Genomic DNA, 14978 nt, shown 5'->3' with positions numbered 1-14978 from the left:
GTCCTTAATTGAATTCCTGGCAATCCCGTTTTAATTCTTTTCAATCTTTTTTCGTTTGCTGGGCTAGATCCCGACGAACGTCTTATGAATTTTTTTTTAACTGTAGAATCCCTAGAAATCCATACATATCAAAAAGTTATGACAAGTAAAAATTTACTTTGTAAGGCTCCAATTACATATCTGCCTTTAACTAAAGTATATATGCTTATTTCGGCATAATTTTTTGATGGAAGTTATATGTTTTAAAAACGAAATTTTTCTTACCCACCGTCACTATTTTGCAGAACGTTAATACAGAAAACTCGCACTGTCACAATGGACCCCGTGGTTCAAGGGAGCCCACTTTCCCCTACTTACGCATTATATCCAAGTAGAACAAAAAGTCAAGATGATGTCAAAATAACGTCATATTGATAGTTTAGTGTGTTAATTTAGTATTTTATTAATTTAGTATTTCCAAGATACGTTACGAAAAAGTAGTACTAGCAATCTGTTGGGATTTGTACGGCCCTGCGCCATCCCCCCCCCCCCGCTATCGTCCCGACTCGAATCGGAGAGAACTCGACCGAGACACTCGTCGTTGTGCAGTCGTCATTAGGCCTCGCATTAGGCCAGTAGTCTTTGTACATTCGTAGAGTGTAGTCGTTGTACCATGGTCGCACACAGGCCACATTCGTATTAGTAGTATTGTACCATGGCCGCACACGCCACATACACATTCCTCGTGACAATCGTAATAAACTACAGAGCGGTGTTAACATAATCAGAAACGTCTTTTTGGCTGCCTCTACCTATACCATTAACGTAACGAAAAATAAGTGGTCCAGAACGTAAAAGTTTTGCCACTACAGGGACGACCGGCGTGCATACACATTCGAATACAAGGGGCACGTCGCACCCGTCCCAACATTCTGGTCCTTCGAGCCGGATCTTTCCGGAAAACGCATGGCTATTCGAGAGATATCTATCCAGGCTTGCTCAAGGGTGAGATCACACAAATACTAAGATATCTAATCGCAAAATTTCAATTCGGCAGCGCTCGTTTTTAATCATATATCCGTTGGGACGAGCCGACCGCCACGACTTACGACTTAAGAGAGAGAGAGACAGAGACACGCAAACCTGATCACGAGGTATACACGAGGCATACACGAGGCACCGCAGAGAACGAGGCTTACGGCTCACGAGAGCAAGAGAGAGACAGCGCTACAACAGGACAGCGAACACAGAGGACGACGTCAAAATCATATCGACGAAATTCAACCGTATTTATATTTGCGTATTTATATTATTTCAAAGCGTATCTTGTATTTGCGTGTTAACCGAAATTTCGTATTTTCATATTTTGCTAATTTTTAATTACTGACACGATGGCTGACGAGATGCGTGCGCTCGTACAGAGACGTGCTACAATAAAAGCGCAGCTGACTCGATTCAAGGGTTATTTGGAAAAATGGTCTGATCGTCCAGATGAACAGCAGTTGATTGAGCGTTTCGAGAAATTTAAAACTACGTGGGATAGCTTCGACGAGGTACAGACTAGTATTGAATTAAATGCGACCGCTACGGGCACACAATCAGATGATAACGAAAGAGCGTATTTTGAGGAATCATATTTTGAACTGGCTGCGCGTGCTCAGCGTCGACTTGCGTCCGTCAGGCCCCCCGCGACTAGCGATAATGTAACAACTGTCCAAAATCAGCTCCCTGTACAAAGCGTAAAAGCGAATATAAAACTTCCTACAATTAACTTGCCTACTTTTAGTGGTAATTACGAGGCATGGATGGGTTTTTATGATAATTTCAAATCGATCGTACATGATAACGCGAACCTTACTCCTGTTCAGAAATTACAATATTTAAGATCATCATTAACAGATGAAGCCGCCCAGGTAATTCAATCTCTAGAAACTTCATCACAAAATTACGAAGTAGCATGGGCTCTTGTAGTGGAACGTTACGATAATAGAAAAATAATAATTCAGAGTCACATTCGCGCGCTGTTTGACCTCCCGGTAATATCTAAGGAATCGTCAACACAATTACGATCGTTAGTCGATGCCGCTCTAAGACACACGCGAGCACTTCATGCTCTTGGTCAACCGACCGAATCTTGGGACGCATTGCTTTTTCATTTATTGACATCGAAACTTGATCGAAATTCTCACAAAGAATGGGAGCGTTCTCTTGACGGTACCGATATGCCGTCTATTGATGGTTTTTGGAGGTTTTTAAAAAATCGCTGTCACGTTTTGGAAAACGTAAGTCAGGAATCTTCGGTTCTTTCGGGCCAGTTAGCGAGAAATCAATTGCGATCGAGCAATATGCGAGTTAATACGAATCAAAGGACGCGGCCGATCCTTGTGACCGTCCATACCAAACTCGAGTGTACTATTTGTAAACAGAACCATCACATATTTCAATGCGAACAATTTCTTAAGATGACTCGCGACGCGAGATTTGCCAAGGTGAAATCCACGGGGCTCTGTTACAATTGTTTAAGACCAAATCATTTGGTTGATGAATGCAAATCTGGTACGTGTAGGAAATGTAAACGTGAGCATCACACTCTTCTTCACTCTGAAGGTGTTTCATTTGATCGAGGATCTGGTAGCTCTAACGCGGCAAACGCCAATCCAATTGCAAGCCTCCAAGCGGTCGTCGCTTCGCAGGTTCTTTTGGCTACGGCATCCGTGCGTATGCTCAATGACCGCGGAGAGCCTGTCAAATGTAGAGTTTTATTGGATAACGGATCTCAGTCTAACTTTGTTACTGAGAAATTATGCAATACTTTAAATCTCGCCAAGAGAGAAGTCAGTATTCCAGTGTCGGGTTTTAATCAAAGCTTAACGCATATTAAGCATTCTATCACAACGACCCTCCAGTCGAGGGATGGACGTTTTGCTGCGGAGTTATCATTCTTAGTGGTTCCTCGAATTACAGAAACGCTTCCTGCACAAACGATTAACCGTTGCGATTTAAATCTTCCCCGAAACATCACCTTGGCAGATCCCGAATTCTGTACTCCGTCGGAGAATTACGTTCTTATAGGAGCGGAACTATTTTACCATTTGTTATGCGTGGATCAGATCAGATTAGGCAATTCTGCCCTAATATTACAAAAAACACGTCTTGGTTGGATAGCGTCGGGAGCTATACACGATAAGGGGCGTCAAAACGAATAGCATGTAATTTAGTAGTAGACTCTTTGGATGCCCAGGTCGCTAAATTCTGGGAGCTTGAGGAGGTCTCGAGCGTTAGGCATTTGTCCGATGACGAAAGGGCATGTGAACGACACTTCTCTCAGACGCACTCGAGGGATGAGAGGGGACGATACATAGTTAGGCTTCCGTTTAATAGTAGAAAACACGAGCTAGGCGACTCTTATCAAACAGCAAAAAAAGGCTGTATTCACTGGAAAGAAGATTAGCACAGGATCCTCAATTGCGTGAGGAGTATACGAATTTCCTTGACGAGTACGAGAGGCTCGGTCACATGACCGAGATCTCTGTTTCCGATGTGACCGAAGAAGGATATTTCATTCCACATCACCCCGTCTTCAAGCGCGACAGCCATACAACAAAATTGCGAGTTGTTTTCAACGCTTCATCAAAGAGCAGTACTGGTGTTTCACTCAACGATGTACTCCTCGCTGGTCCGACCCTGCAGGAGGATTTGTTCTCCATCGTCACGAGATTTCGAACCCACCGATATGTACTGAGTGTCGACATTGAGAAAATGTACAGGCAGGTTAAGGTTCATCCCGAGGACGGCAAATATCAAATGATTGTATGGCGTAAAAGTCCAAAGGACCCGATCAAAATATACATTTTGAACACGGCAACGTATGGTACCGTTCCGGCTTCCTTTCTCGTCATTCGATCTTTGCTGCTGTTGTCTGAGGACGAGCGAAAGCGTTTTCCCCTGGCTCGCAGGGTTCTTCTTGAGGACTTCTACATGGACGACGCTCTCACCGGCGCACAGTGGGAAATTTCGGTGACTTTTTGGACAAAAATCTTGTTAGAGCTCAATTCTTTATGAAACTGAATGAATTTTTTTTTAAAATACTCGTAAAGACTTATACTTTAAACAGGAACTGCAATAATTTAGTTATCGTTTAACCTACATTTAAAAAAATTATCAAATGCGAGTAAAAGTAAAACTCATGTATCAACCATATATTCTTAAATATTTAAAGCATAGAACCTTTAGCCATAAACTCTTAAATCTAAAATGCTTAAGCCCTAAACTCTTTAACTTATACTATTCAACCCTAAAGTCTAAATTTTTTAACCCAAAATCTTTAAACCCTAAACACTTAACCCTTTGAAGGGCACATTTTTCTTCTGAATAAAACATTACAATCGTAAGTCATCTATAGGTTTCTGGAGTCACTGATTACGATTCTGACGTCAGAATTACAAAATTCAAAATGGCGGATCCAATATGGCGACTATTTTTGGCTCAATTCACGGTTTTTCGTTCAATTTGCACGAAACTGAATATACGAGGGTTTTTTGGGTCGCTGATCACGATTCTGACGTCAGAATTACAAATTTCAAAATTCAAATAAATAATAGACTTATTTAGAAAAAGTTCAATTTTCCGAAATTTTAAAAATTTATTTCGGAAAAAGTAGCGTGTAGAAAATTTTGGAAAAAGTATACATTATAGTTTTAAATATAGAATACATGTACAAAAATTTTCAGAGCTCTAGAAATTCGCGTTTAAGAATAACCGAATTAATTCTGAAAAAATCGAGTTTTTTCACATTAATTATTTATTAACAAAAGTGCAAATAAATAAATTAACGTGAGTTTTCATGAAAGTTGCATAACTTGGATCCCTAGAAGTCTAAATAATACTCATAGAAACTGCAAAATAGATCACAAATATGGAAAAAACTGAGAACAAAAAGGTAGTACGTATGTATATGTACCTCTGCTCGACAAAGGGTTAAACCTTCGAAACTTCGTTTTCAGTGAAAACAATTTTGACTGTCTTTGGTTATCATTAACGTATGTAAAATGAATGAAAGCCCCTAAACCGCGTCAAGGTAACAGTCGTGAAAGAGGTTTTTTATCTAGATCGTCAACGAAGAGCTACATAAAATTTTAATATTTTTATGATTATGAAGAACGCTTAATCTCAGATTTTCTAAAAAGCTATTGAATGAGTTAAACTTTTCTATGGGTTTTATTATAAGTTAAATTATTGAATGAGCAAAACTATTGCATGAGTAAATTTAGGATAGACATGATGCAATTTTTTTTGGTTTCTCCGATATCTCAATTATTAAGATATTGAACAAATTGTAATATTGCAAGAAATTAGAATAAATTGCGGAAATTTTTTCAATAATTATTTATTACTCGATTACCTGGCCAAATATAAATGTATGCTCAACGTTTCGGCTCACGGTTAGAGCCCTTATCAAGTGCGTTCTGAAATTTAGGATCACGATAAAGGATTACGATAAAGATTTACTGATGGAAACGAAAACAATTTTACAAGTTATATCGTGCGGAAAAACTCGAAATCGATCTGGACAAATTCAAAAACTATTGCTTAGATATCACAAAGAAATGCATTGGACTTTATCCATGGTACAAAATGCCACCCTCTGTACACAAAGTCCTCGTTCATGGATGCGATATCATGAAAGAATTAAATGATCCAATGATTTGGTTTTCTGAAGAACCACAGGAAGCTAATAATAAAGTATTCAGAAATACACGTATCGGACACAGTAGGATGTTTCAAAGATCTGAAACAAACAAAGATATAATTCATCACCAGCTGATTACATCAGATCCCGTAATTACTTCCTTGAGAGAAACTGAAAGAAAGAAAAGTAAGGAATTATCTCCTGAAGCGAAACAATTTTTAAAAAATAATTATACATTTGAAGGTCAGGAGAAAGTAAAAAAATAATATTATAAATGAATAAAGTAATAAAATCAGTTTAAAAAATATTAAAAAATTATAAAGCAAAAATATAAAAAAAATACAAAAGTAAAAAAAACAAACCCCTTTCACGACTGTTACCTTGACGCGGTTTAGGGGCTTTCATTCATTTTACATACGTTAATGATAACCAAAGACAGTCAAAATTGTTTTCACTGAAAACGAAGTTTCGAAGGTTTAACCCTTTGTCGAGCAGAGGTAGGGTTGTGTGGGGTGATGTGCAACATGGGGTGATGTGCAACGTTTCCGATTCCTGGTCTGCATGTCGACATTTGACAGAACCGCATACTGCCATCTGTTTGTGTTGACAGTACCTTGTTTTAGATAAATAACTCGCGAGATAGCACGCACCCTGGTTTGCTGTACGAAAAGCGAGTTAAATTTCTCGAGCTGAATGTAATTTTTGCTTTCCACATTCATAGTGATTTCGTGAATTGGTTTTAGTCATCTTATAGGTAAATATTTTTATATTGTCAGTTTTTCAAGTACTTTTGATAATCCAAAGCGATTTTGTGATTTTCTTACATTGTGTTGGTGTCACGCCAGTCCGCGCAAAATAGCGTGTTTGGGGTGATGTGCAACATGATGTGAAATGTGTCGACATGCAAGGTCGCAACTATTTTACTTGTGACAACTGCGATTCAGATGATGAAAAATAAAGTTTTTTGCGTTTTTCCTTTCATTATATTAATTTTTAAGCGATAAATAAATAAGAAATCAAATAAAAAATGATTTTTTTTTTTCAGGTCGATTACAACACAGTGAAATTTTTTGTTCACCAGATTTCGATTAATTTGTATTTAAGAAGCCCAAATTTAACATTTAAGTCGATTGATGTCGATATTCATGCATTTTTTACCTTAATTTTACCTGTGTTGCACATCACCCCAAGAAAATTTGAAAATGCTAAAACAGTTTTACAAGTTATATCGTGCGGAAAAACTCGAAAAATTTTTAGGAAAAATTTAAAATTTTGAAAATCTAATCACGCAGAATTTTAGTATTTTCCTTCCTCTACATTATACAGCCATGATATATTCAAGAATTTGATTTTTGGATATGTTTTCCGAGCAACGAGTGAAAGTGTTGCACATCACCCCACATAACCCTACATATACATACGTACTACCTTTTTGTTCTCAGTTTTTTCCATATTTGTGATCTATTTTGCAGTTTCTATGAGTATTATTTAGACTTCTAGGGATCCAAGTTATGCAACTTTCATGAAAACTCACGTTAATTTATTTATTTGCACTTTTGTTAATAAATAATTAATGTGAAAAAACTCGATTTTTTCAGAATTAATTCGGTTATTCTTAAACGCGAATTTCTAGAGCTCTGAAAATTTTTGTACATGTATTCTATATTTAAAACTATAATGTATACTTTTTCCAAAATTTTCTACACGCTACTTTTTCCGAAATAAATTTTTAAAATTTCGGAAAATTGAACTTTTTCTAAATAAGTCTATTTATTATTTATTTGAATTTTGAAATTTGTAATTCTGACGTCAGAATCGTGATCAGCGACCCAAAAAACCCTCGTATATTCAGTTTCGTGCAAATTGAACGAAAAACCGTGAATTGAGCCAAAAATAGTCGCCATATTGGATCCGCCATTTTGAATTTTGTAATTCTGACGTCAGAATCGTAATCAGTGACTCCAGAAACCTATAGATGACTTACGATTGTAATGTTTTATTCAGAAGAAAAATGTGCCCTTCAAAGGGTTAAGTGTTTAGGGTTTAAAGATTTTGGGTTAAAAAATTTAGACTTTAGGGTTGAATAGTATAAGTTAAAGAGTTTAGGGCTTAAGCATTTTGGATTTAAGAGTTTATGGCTAAAGGTTCTATGCTTTAAATATTTAAGAATATATGGTTGATACATGAGTTTTACTTTTACTCGCATTTGATAATTTTTTTAAATGTAGGTTAAACGATAACTAAATTATTGCAGTTCCTGTCTAAAGTATAAGTCTTTACGAGTATTTAAAAAAAAAATTCATTCAGTTTCATAAAGAATTGAGCTCTAACAAGATTTTTGTCCAAAAAGTCACCGAAATTTCCCACTGTGCGTCGACCGAAAGAAGGTTAGCCGTTTCTTGCCCGATGCCGACTCACTCGCCGACGTCGGCGATATGATACGACTGTGATCACTACCCGATCGCAGCGCGACGTCGCCGCGTCGGTCCAAAGGAGATTAGTCGATCGCAGCGCGACGTCGGTCCAAGAGGTTAGTCGATCGCTGCGCGATATATGTCGGCTCAAAAACAAAAATCCGATATTACTTGAAAGTCCCCTTGTAAACTCGGTTGAAAGTCATATTTGTGTAAATGGGCCTTAATTGTCGATTATATTAAGCGGTGTTCAGAAATAGTAAAACCTAACCTTCAACTTCATAAATGTTAGCATATATGTTGTCATATATAACACGTCATGGCATCGTCTTATTACTATCTGAAAAAGAGGCGATTTTTACGCACACAAAAAGAGGCTAAAAGTGATAGCAGCCAAGTATTTATAGAAGATGAAGAATTCGTGCAGGAGAAAGAATTAGTGGACTCGAGTGAAATTAATAAAGATATTTTAAATACTGACTTAGATTTTAATGACTCTCATACTTCTGTTAATACAAGTACGAATATAGATACTAACATAACAGAAATTTTACCTTTGACTCTGTCAGATAAATTAAAATATTGGGCACTTTCTAATACAACTATCTTAACTAATAAATGTATTTCCAAATTGGTAAACATATTATGCAGTGAAGGTCACGTTAATCTTCCTCGCAGAGCGGAAACTCTTTTAAACACGTGTCATGTTCGTCCTACACAGATTATGGCAACAAAAAGAGGTAATGAAGGCTCTTACATTTATATTGGTATTGAAGAGGCACTTAAGAAAAGAATAGATGAAAACATTGGTAAATATGCATAATAGGGGACCCAGCCCCAATGACCTTGACCTTGACATATGTTGTCAAGGTCACCCTCCTGAGTGACCTACAGAAAGTTTTAGCTGTCGCTCGTTTTTTATTAAAAAGTTATTAACAAAAAAAGTTTCAAAAATATATTAGTTATTTTGAGTATATTGAAAGGCATAAATGACTAAGTGTATGTAAAAATAGTACATGTATGAACAAAGAAAAGTCATTTAAAGCAGCTAATCGTTGATACATTGAACAGTCTTTTTGTTAAAGTAGAGATATATACTTTTCAATATACTAACTATTCTCTGCTTTAACAATTTATTCCTGTTACAGATATTAAGCGTTTAATTTAATAAACTTTCTTGTTAATAACTTTTTAATAACGATCTCTAACTAAAACTAAAGGGAGGGGGGGCGAAACCCATTGCGTTCACGCAACAATTATATGTAGATCTCGTTTTGCCCTGCTTCCGCGTTCAATAGACTACTGTTTATTTATGTGTCCTTGTCAAAGAAACGATAGATACTATACCATTCAAAGTATAAACATATTACCACAAATCCTTCTCAGTTGATTTTCACTCGTCAATCTTGCTAGTTGTGTTGTGCTAGAAATTAAACGCAAAATGCTGCTTCATGAATTTATTAATCTAACATATAATAAGCAGCGTCTTATTGAATATTTGTGTGAGAAAAAAGTCATTCGTCGAGAAATAACATGTCCACAGTGCAATACAGTTATAAATATAACATACGAATCCAAGAGACAAATTCTACACTGCAGCAATAAGTACTACAAGCAAGTTCGAGGACGTAAAAAACAAAGAAAAACTTGCAATTTTAAAATAAGTATCTTTCATGGTACTTGGTTCGCAAAACAACATCTTGCTATGGTAGATGTATGTCGATTTATTGCATATTTTTTATATATACATCCCCCACGGCATACTTTTCTACGACAAGAACTACAGATTACCGATCATACAATAGTTGACTGGACCAACTTTTGTCGTGAGGTAAATATTAAACATCTTCTGAACATATTTCTTTATTCTTTTTTTTCTTTATTTCTTCATTTGTTACTATCAATAGCTTCTAATGCAATGGGTTACTGACCATCAACAACAAATCGGCGGACGCGGAATTATTGTTGAAATAGACGAGGCAAAATTAGGAAGAAGAAAACACAATAAAGGCCGCATTGTTGAAGGACAATGGGTTTTCGGAGGAATAGAACGAGACAGTCACAAATTTTTTATTGTTCCCGTACCTAATCGCTCAAGTCATACGCTAATTCCTATAATAACTCGTTACATAGCGCCAGAATCGATTATTCATTCGGACTGTTGGAAAGCGTACAGCGAATTACATAATTTAAATTACCAACATGAAACAGTTAATCATAAAAAAAATTTCATTGATCCCACTACAGGTGCTTACACACAAAACATAGAGCGATTATGGCGCGAAATGAGAGCAGCAATACCACGCTATGGTACGCGTACATACCATTATCAAGCATATCTTGCTGAATTCATGTTTAAAAAATATTACAAGTTTAATGAACGTATTGACAGTTTTTTCCAAATAATGAGCAAAGCATATCCTTTATAATAACTATAATAAATGTATACGTATACTTAAGCGTGTATATATCTCCTTAATAAACTCCTTAAATATGTATGCAATGTCGGAAAAGTTTATTTTATTGATTAAATTTATTTTGTTAATAACTTTTTAATAAAAAACGAGCGACGGATAAACTTTCTGTAAGTCACTCAGGAGGGTGACCTTGACAATATATGTCAAGGTCAAGATCATTGGGGCTGGGTCCCCTATTATGCATATTTACCGAATTTGAAATAGTAGCTTTTGTGTGCAACACACCAGCAAGATCGTATATAAAATGTTACAAAGGTCACAATGGTTTTTATGGTTGCGAGCGTTGCGAAACAAAATGATTAACAATAGGAAGAAATACACGAGTTTTTCCAGAAATGGCAGCTGCACTCAGTGTGGAGAGATGGGCTCGGATTTTCGCGCATGCGCAGCAGAATAGTCAGGTTATGTTGGGGTTAGATAGGGATTCCAGTAACGTATCTGGTACCATGATCGTATGACCGCAAGTTTTGGCGGAATCCGAATGACAGATAGGATGGTGCCGCAGGATAGGATAAAGGTAAGTGTAAGGTAATATTATGTACACATTAGTAACAGATTAATAAGCATGGCTAAGGAAGGAGCTGTTAAAAAAGTTAGAGTTGGAAAATTCCAGACATCGTGGTTAGATGAAGAGAACTTTAAAGGATGGCTAGCTCCCCATCCAACAGAAAATAAAGCTATCTGTACTTTTTGCAATAAAACTATTACATGTTGCAAAACGAAATTAGTTCATCATTCGCAATCGGTTAAACACAGAGAAGAAGCACATCGTCATAACACTCATAACGTAGTTATTGAAAATAATGAAGAGACTGATTCGCATATAAATAAAGTTAAACGCGCGGAAATAATATTATCAGCATTTTTTGCTGAGCACAATATAGCTTTTAAAATCGCGGATTATTTGATTCCACTATTTAAAAATATCTTTGTAGATTCTAAAATTGCATTAGATCTTTCACTCGGTCGACATAAGTGTAAAAATATAATTACAAAGGTAATCGCTAAGCGTGAAACACAAAAACCGATCAAAGAATTACAGAAACGTAAATTTTCCATTTTAATCGACGAAAGCACTGATATCACCGATGAAAAAAATATGTGCGTTCTTGCCCGATATGTTTCGCCAACAACTAATAAAATTACGACTCAATTATTAGACTTAGTATATCTTGACGCAACGGATTGCTCAGCCAATAAACTGTTCGAAGCTTTTAAAGAACTTTTTAGAAACATGAAAATTCCTGTATAGAATATAGTTGGAGTGGCAAGCGATAACGCAGCTGTAATGACAGGATGCAACAATTCTTTCATGTCGCGTTTAAAATTAGAAGTACCGAGTATGCAGTGTTATTAAATTGTATTTGCCATTCATCCGCGATTATAGCAAGTAAAGCATGTGCTAAGTTGCCGCATTCGTGCGAAAATTTAATTCGAGGAGTAGCTTCATATGTTTCGGGTAGTGCAAAGAGAAAATCAATTTTGACTGAATTTCAGGAATTTTTCGATGTGGAAAAAAATAAGATCTTAAAATTATCACGTACAAGATGGTTAGCGTTACACAAATGTATTGTTCGTTTACTTAAAAATTGGGAAGTTTTAAAACATTTTTTTATTGTTGCAGTAGTAGATGATAAGTCAAAATCCGCGGAAGTTATTTTAGAACAGTTAAATGACGACTCAATAAAAGCATATTTACTTTTTTTAAAATATTCATTAAATTTTTTAAATACTTTTAATGCCTTTTTCCAATCACGTCAGACTTTGATTCACACCATATTTGAAAATAGTAATCGATTGATTTATGATATAGCTCAAAATTGTCTTTTGCCAGAGGCTTTACAAGACATTGTTAATATTAATATTGATGATCCAAATATTAGATTAAATGTAAATGATATATACTTAGGACCAGATTGCGAATGCTTTTTAAAGACATTGCCTTCCGAATGCACGCGAAACATAAAATCTCATTGCTTAGAGTTTTATATAACTGCACTTCGCGAAATGTTAAAACGTTTGCCATATAATGATTCATTTTTTAGACAATTAATGTTCCTACAGCCCAAGATTGCACTTTATCATGAGGGTAGAAATAAAATTGCTAATTTAAATGTTCTTGCAACGCGTTTAGGATTCACAGATATTGATAAATTAGTCTTTGAGTGGAGTCTTCTATCCTCTACGTATAATGACGAAGAAAAAATCGAATTAGCACGTTTAGAAATAGATAATATGTGGGATAAAGTATTAAAATGTACAGATATTAATGGGGTAAAAATATTTCCAATTTTAGAGTTATTAGTCCATTCAGTTCTTTCTTTTCCCCATTCAAATGCCGAATCCGAACGCATTTTCTCCATAGTCACGGATGTCAAAAATAAAAAAAGGAATCGATTAGCAAATGCTACTATTTCCTCAATTTGTATTGTAAGATCTGCTTTTCAGGCTCAAGGAATTAATTGTTTTCAATTTAAAGTAGATAATGAACATATTAATTTACATTGTTCGCAAAATTTGTATGATAAAAGTTAGAAAGCATGTAATACTTATAATGTAAATTTGTTGGCTTTTTCTGTAATCATTATTTTATTTTTTATTTTCTTGTATTTTATATAATTAATATTTATTAATTTCTTATTATCGATGTCTGGTCTATACATGTGCTAGTCATATGTGATATATAAAATTATATATATTTTATTTTATTATATATATTTATTGAAATGTAAGTTTTCAGAGTTTATTTCGCACACATGCAGATACACACACGCGCATGGACGTGCTTCCTCGATGAGAGCAGGATTATATGCATTTATGTTTATTTTATTACAATTTTTAAAAATATAAATAACCATTGCTACTTTTTTAAGTCAGTTAATAAATTTTGATTTTTGTTTTATAACCCGTAATTAAAATTATATATTTCTTTATTTTGTATTGTTGAGTACTACACGTAAGACAATTTTTTTCTAATTTTGAAATAGTACTGTTTTTTTGAGTATAATACATATACATATGTTTATTATTATATTGTATCATATTATATTTTTTATTTCAAAGATTGTGCAACATTTTTTGTTCTTACATGGGTACTGGTAAGGTTTTTGGCAGTTTTCCTTACCCGTGCAATAAATGTTGGTATCCGTTCAAATTTCTGCCTAATAAAATATTTTTCTTGTTGTTACATAAAAATTGTTTTATTTAAAAGACTAGTTTTAATACCTACCTCCCCGTCCTTTATTCGACAATACATATATTACTTTGTATTTAATTTATTTTGATAATAAAAATTAATTTGGATAATAGTAAATGAAGTATTTTATATATAAATATATATCTCGTTTTAGGAAGTTCCGTTTCCGGAGCGACTGAGGTGACAGGTGCGAAAGTGTGCGTGAGGAAAGCGAAGTGAATTGAGAGTACAAGGAGGCAGAGGAGGGAAAGTGTGACGGAGCGAGAAGGTGTGGAGGCAGGAGAGCAAGGAGACGAAAGGGGAGAGTGGTGGAGTAACAGGTAAAGGAGAACTAAGGGTAGAAAAGTGGCAAGGCCAGAGGCAGGTTAGGCACGAGCAATAGTGAGAGTAGAGGGGCGTCGCGGTGGGGGAGCCGAGCCACGTGCGGCAGTGAGCGCGCGCGGCAAGGCACGAACGTACGAAAGTGGGTGTAGAGGGGCGACTGGACGGGAAAACTAGGACACGGCAGAGCATAGAGTATAGTATAGGACAGGTAAAGGGAGAAGAGAATAGGAGAGATAACGAATAGGAGGGTCAAATCAAGGTAGGAGCGGCGGATGGAGCAAGAGAAGGAAGTAAGAATAGAGAGTGAACAGCAAGAAGGCAAAGAAAAGAAGGGAGAGGGCGAGGGGGAGAGGAGGGCAAGGGGCAGACCAACAAAGGCCGAAGAGCTTGGAAAGCTGAGAGGGAGAACGGATAGCCTAGGGTCGGTCTTAGATTTCTTTCAGAAAAGGAAAAGAGAAGAGGAGGAAGCAAAGGCGAGAGCAGAGGAAGAGATCCTAGGAAGGTTCAAAGAAACAAGGAGGGTCTACAGATCACCGCCAGCGAAGATCAAAAAAGGAGAAGAAGGGGAAGGAAATATGGAGGCAGAAGAGATGTTCAAGGAGATATTAAGGAAGATGGAAGAACAAGAGAAAGAAAGGAAAAAAGACAAAGAGGAAATAAAGAATGAAATCAAGGGACTGAAGGAGGGGATGAAGAGAAGGGAGGAAATATGGAAAAAACAGAGAGAAGCGCTGGAAGAGAGAGTAAAGAAGCTAGAGGAGAAGGTGGAGGGAAGAGAGAAAAGATGGGAGGAGAAAATAGGAGAGAGGAAGGAGGAGAGAGAAGGGGAGTCAGATAACGAAAATGAGGAAGTGGTGGAGAGGATGAGAGAGATAGAGAGAAAGCTGGAAAAGAAGGAG

General features: G+C 36.2%; 2 protein-coding genes across 4 annotated transcripts in view; both read left to right on the top strand.

Annotated features, from left to right (window-relative positions):
- Positions 1 to 599: 599 nt before the first annotated feature.
- LOC139781893 (uncharacterized) overlaps positions 600 to 14978 on the top strand; it is a 34641-nt gene continuing 20262 nt past the window's right edge. The window contains exons 1-3 of one of the 3 annotated variants that reach the window (XM_071720780.1): positions 1417 to 1532; positions 10893 to 11087; positions 13300 to 14075. The gene's annotated coding sequence lies outside the window, so the exon portion shown is untranslated. Of the gene's footprint in view, positions 985 to 1416; positions 1533 to 7935; positions 8823 to 10892; positions 14076 to 14978 lie in introns of those variants that run through there. The other 2 variants (XR_011720725.1, XR_011720724.1) reach the window with 2 other exon arrangements.
- LOC139781894 (uncharacterized) lies at positions 8816 to 10886 on the top strand. The gene is made up of 2 exons (XM_071720781.1): positions 8816 to 9913; positions 9990 to 10886. The coding sequence occupies exons 1-2, from the start codon at positions 9524 to 9526 to the stop codon at positions 10509 to 10511; spliced, it is 912 nt and encodes a 303-aa protein (XP_071576882.1). The 5' UTR covers positions 8816 to 9523; the 3' UTR covers positions 10512 to 10886.

The sequence above is a fragment of the Temnothorax nylanderi genome, unplaced genomic scaffold (assembly GCF_030848795.1).
Source record: "Temnothorax nylanderi isolate EJ_2023f unplaced genomic scaffold, tnyl_v1.0 TNYL_tig0372_pilon, whole genome shotgun sequence".
NCBI classification, from domain to species: domain Eukaryota; kingdom Metazoa; phylum Arthropoda; class Insecta; order Hymenoptera; family Formicidae; genus Temnothorax; species Temnothorax nylanderi.
This window is presented reverse-complemented; position numbering and strand designations above follow the sequence as displayed.

What these genes read in the sequence shown, in the direction of transcription:
- LOC139781894 (XM_071720781.1), top strand. Translation starts at nt 9,524, where the DNA reads ATGCTGCTTCATGAATTTATTAATCTAACATATAATAAGCAGCGTCTT. An exon ending in GGACCAACTTTTGTCGTGAG is followed by an intron (nt 9,914 to 9,989) that starts GTAAATATTAAA and finishes TACTATCAATAG; the next exon opens with CTTCTAATGCAATGGGTTAC.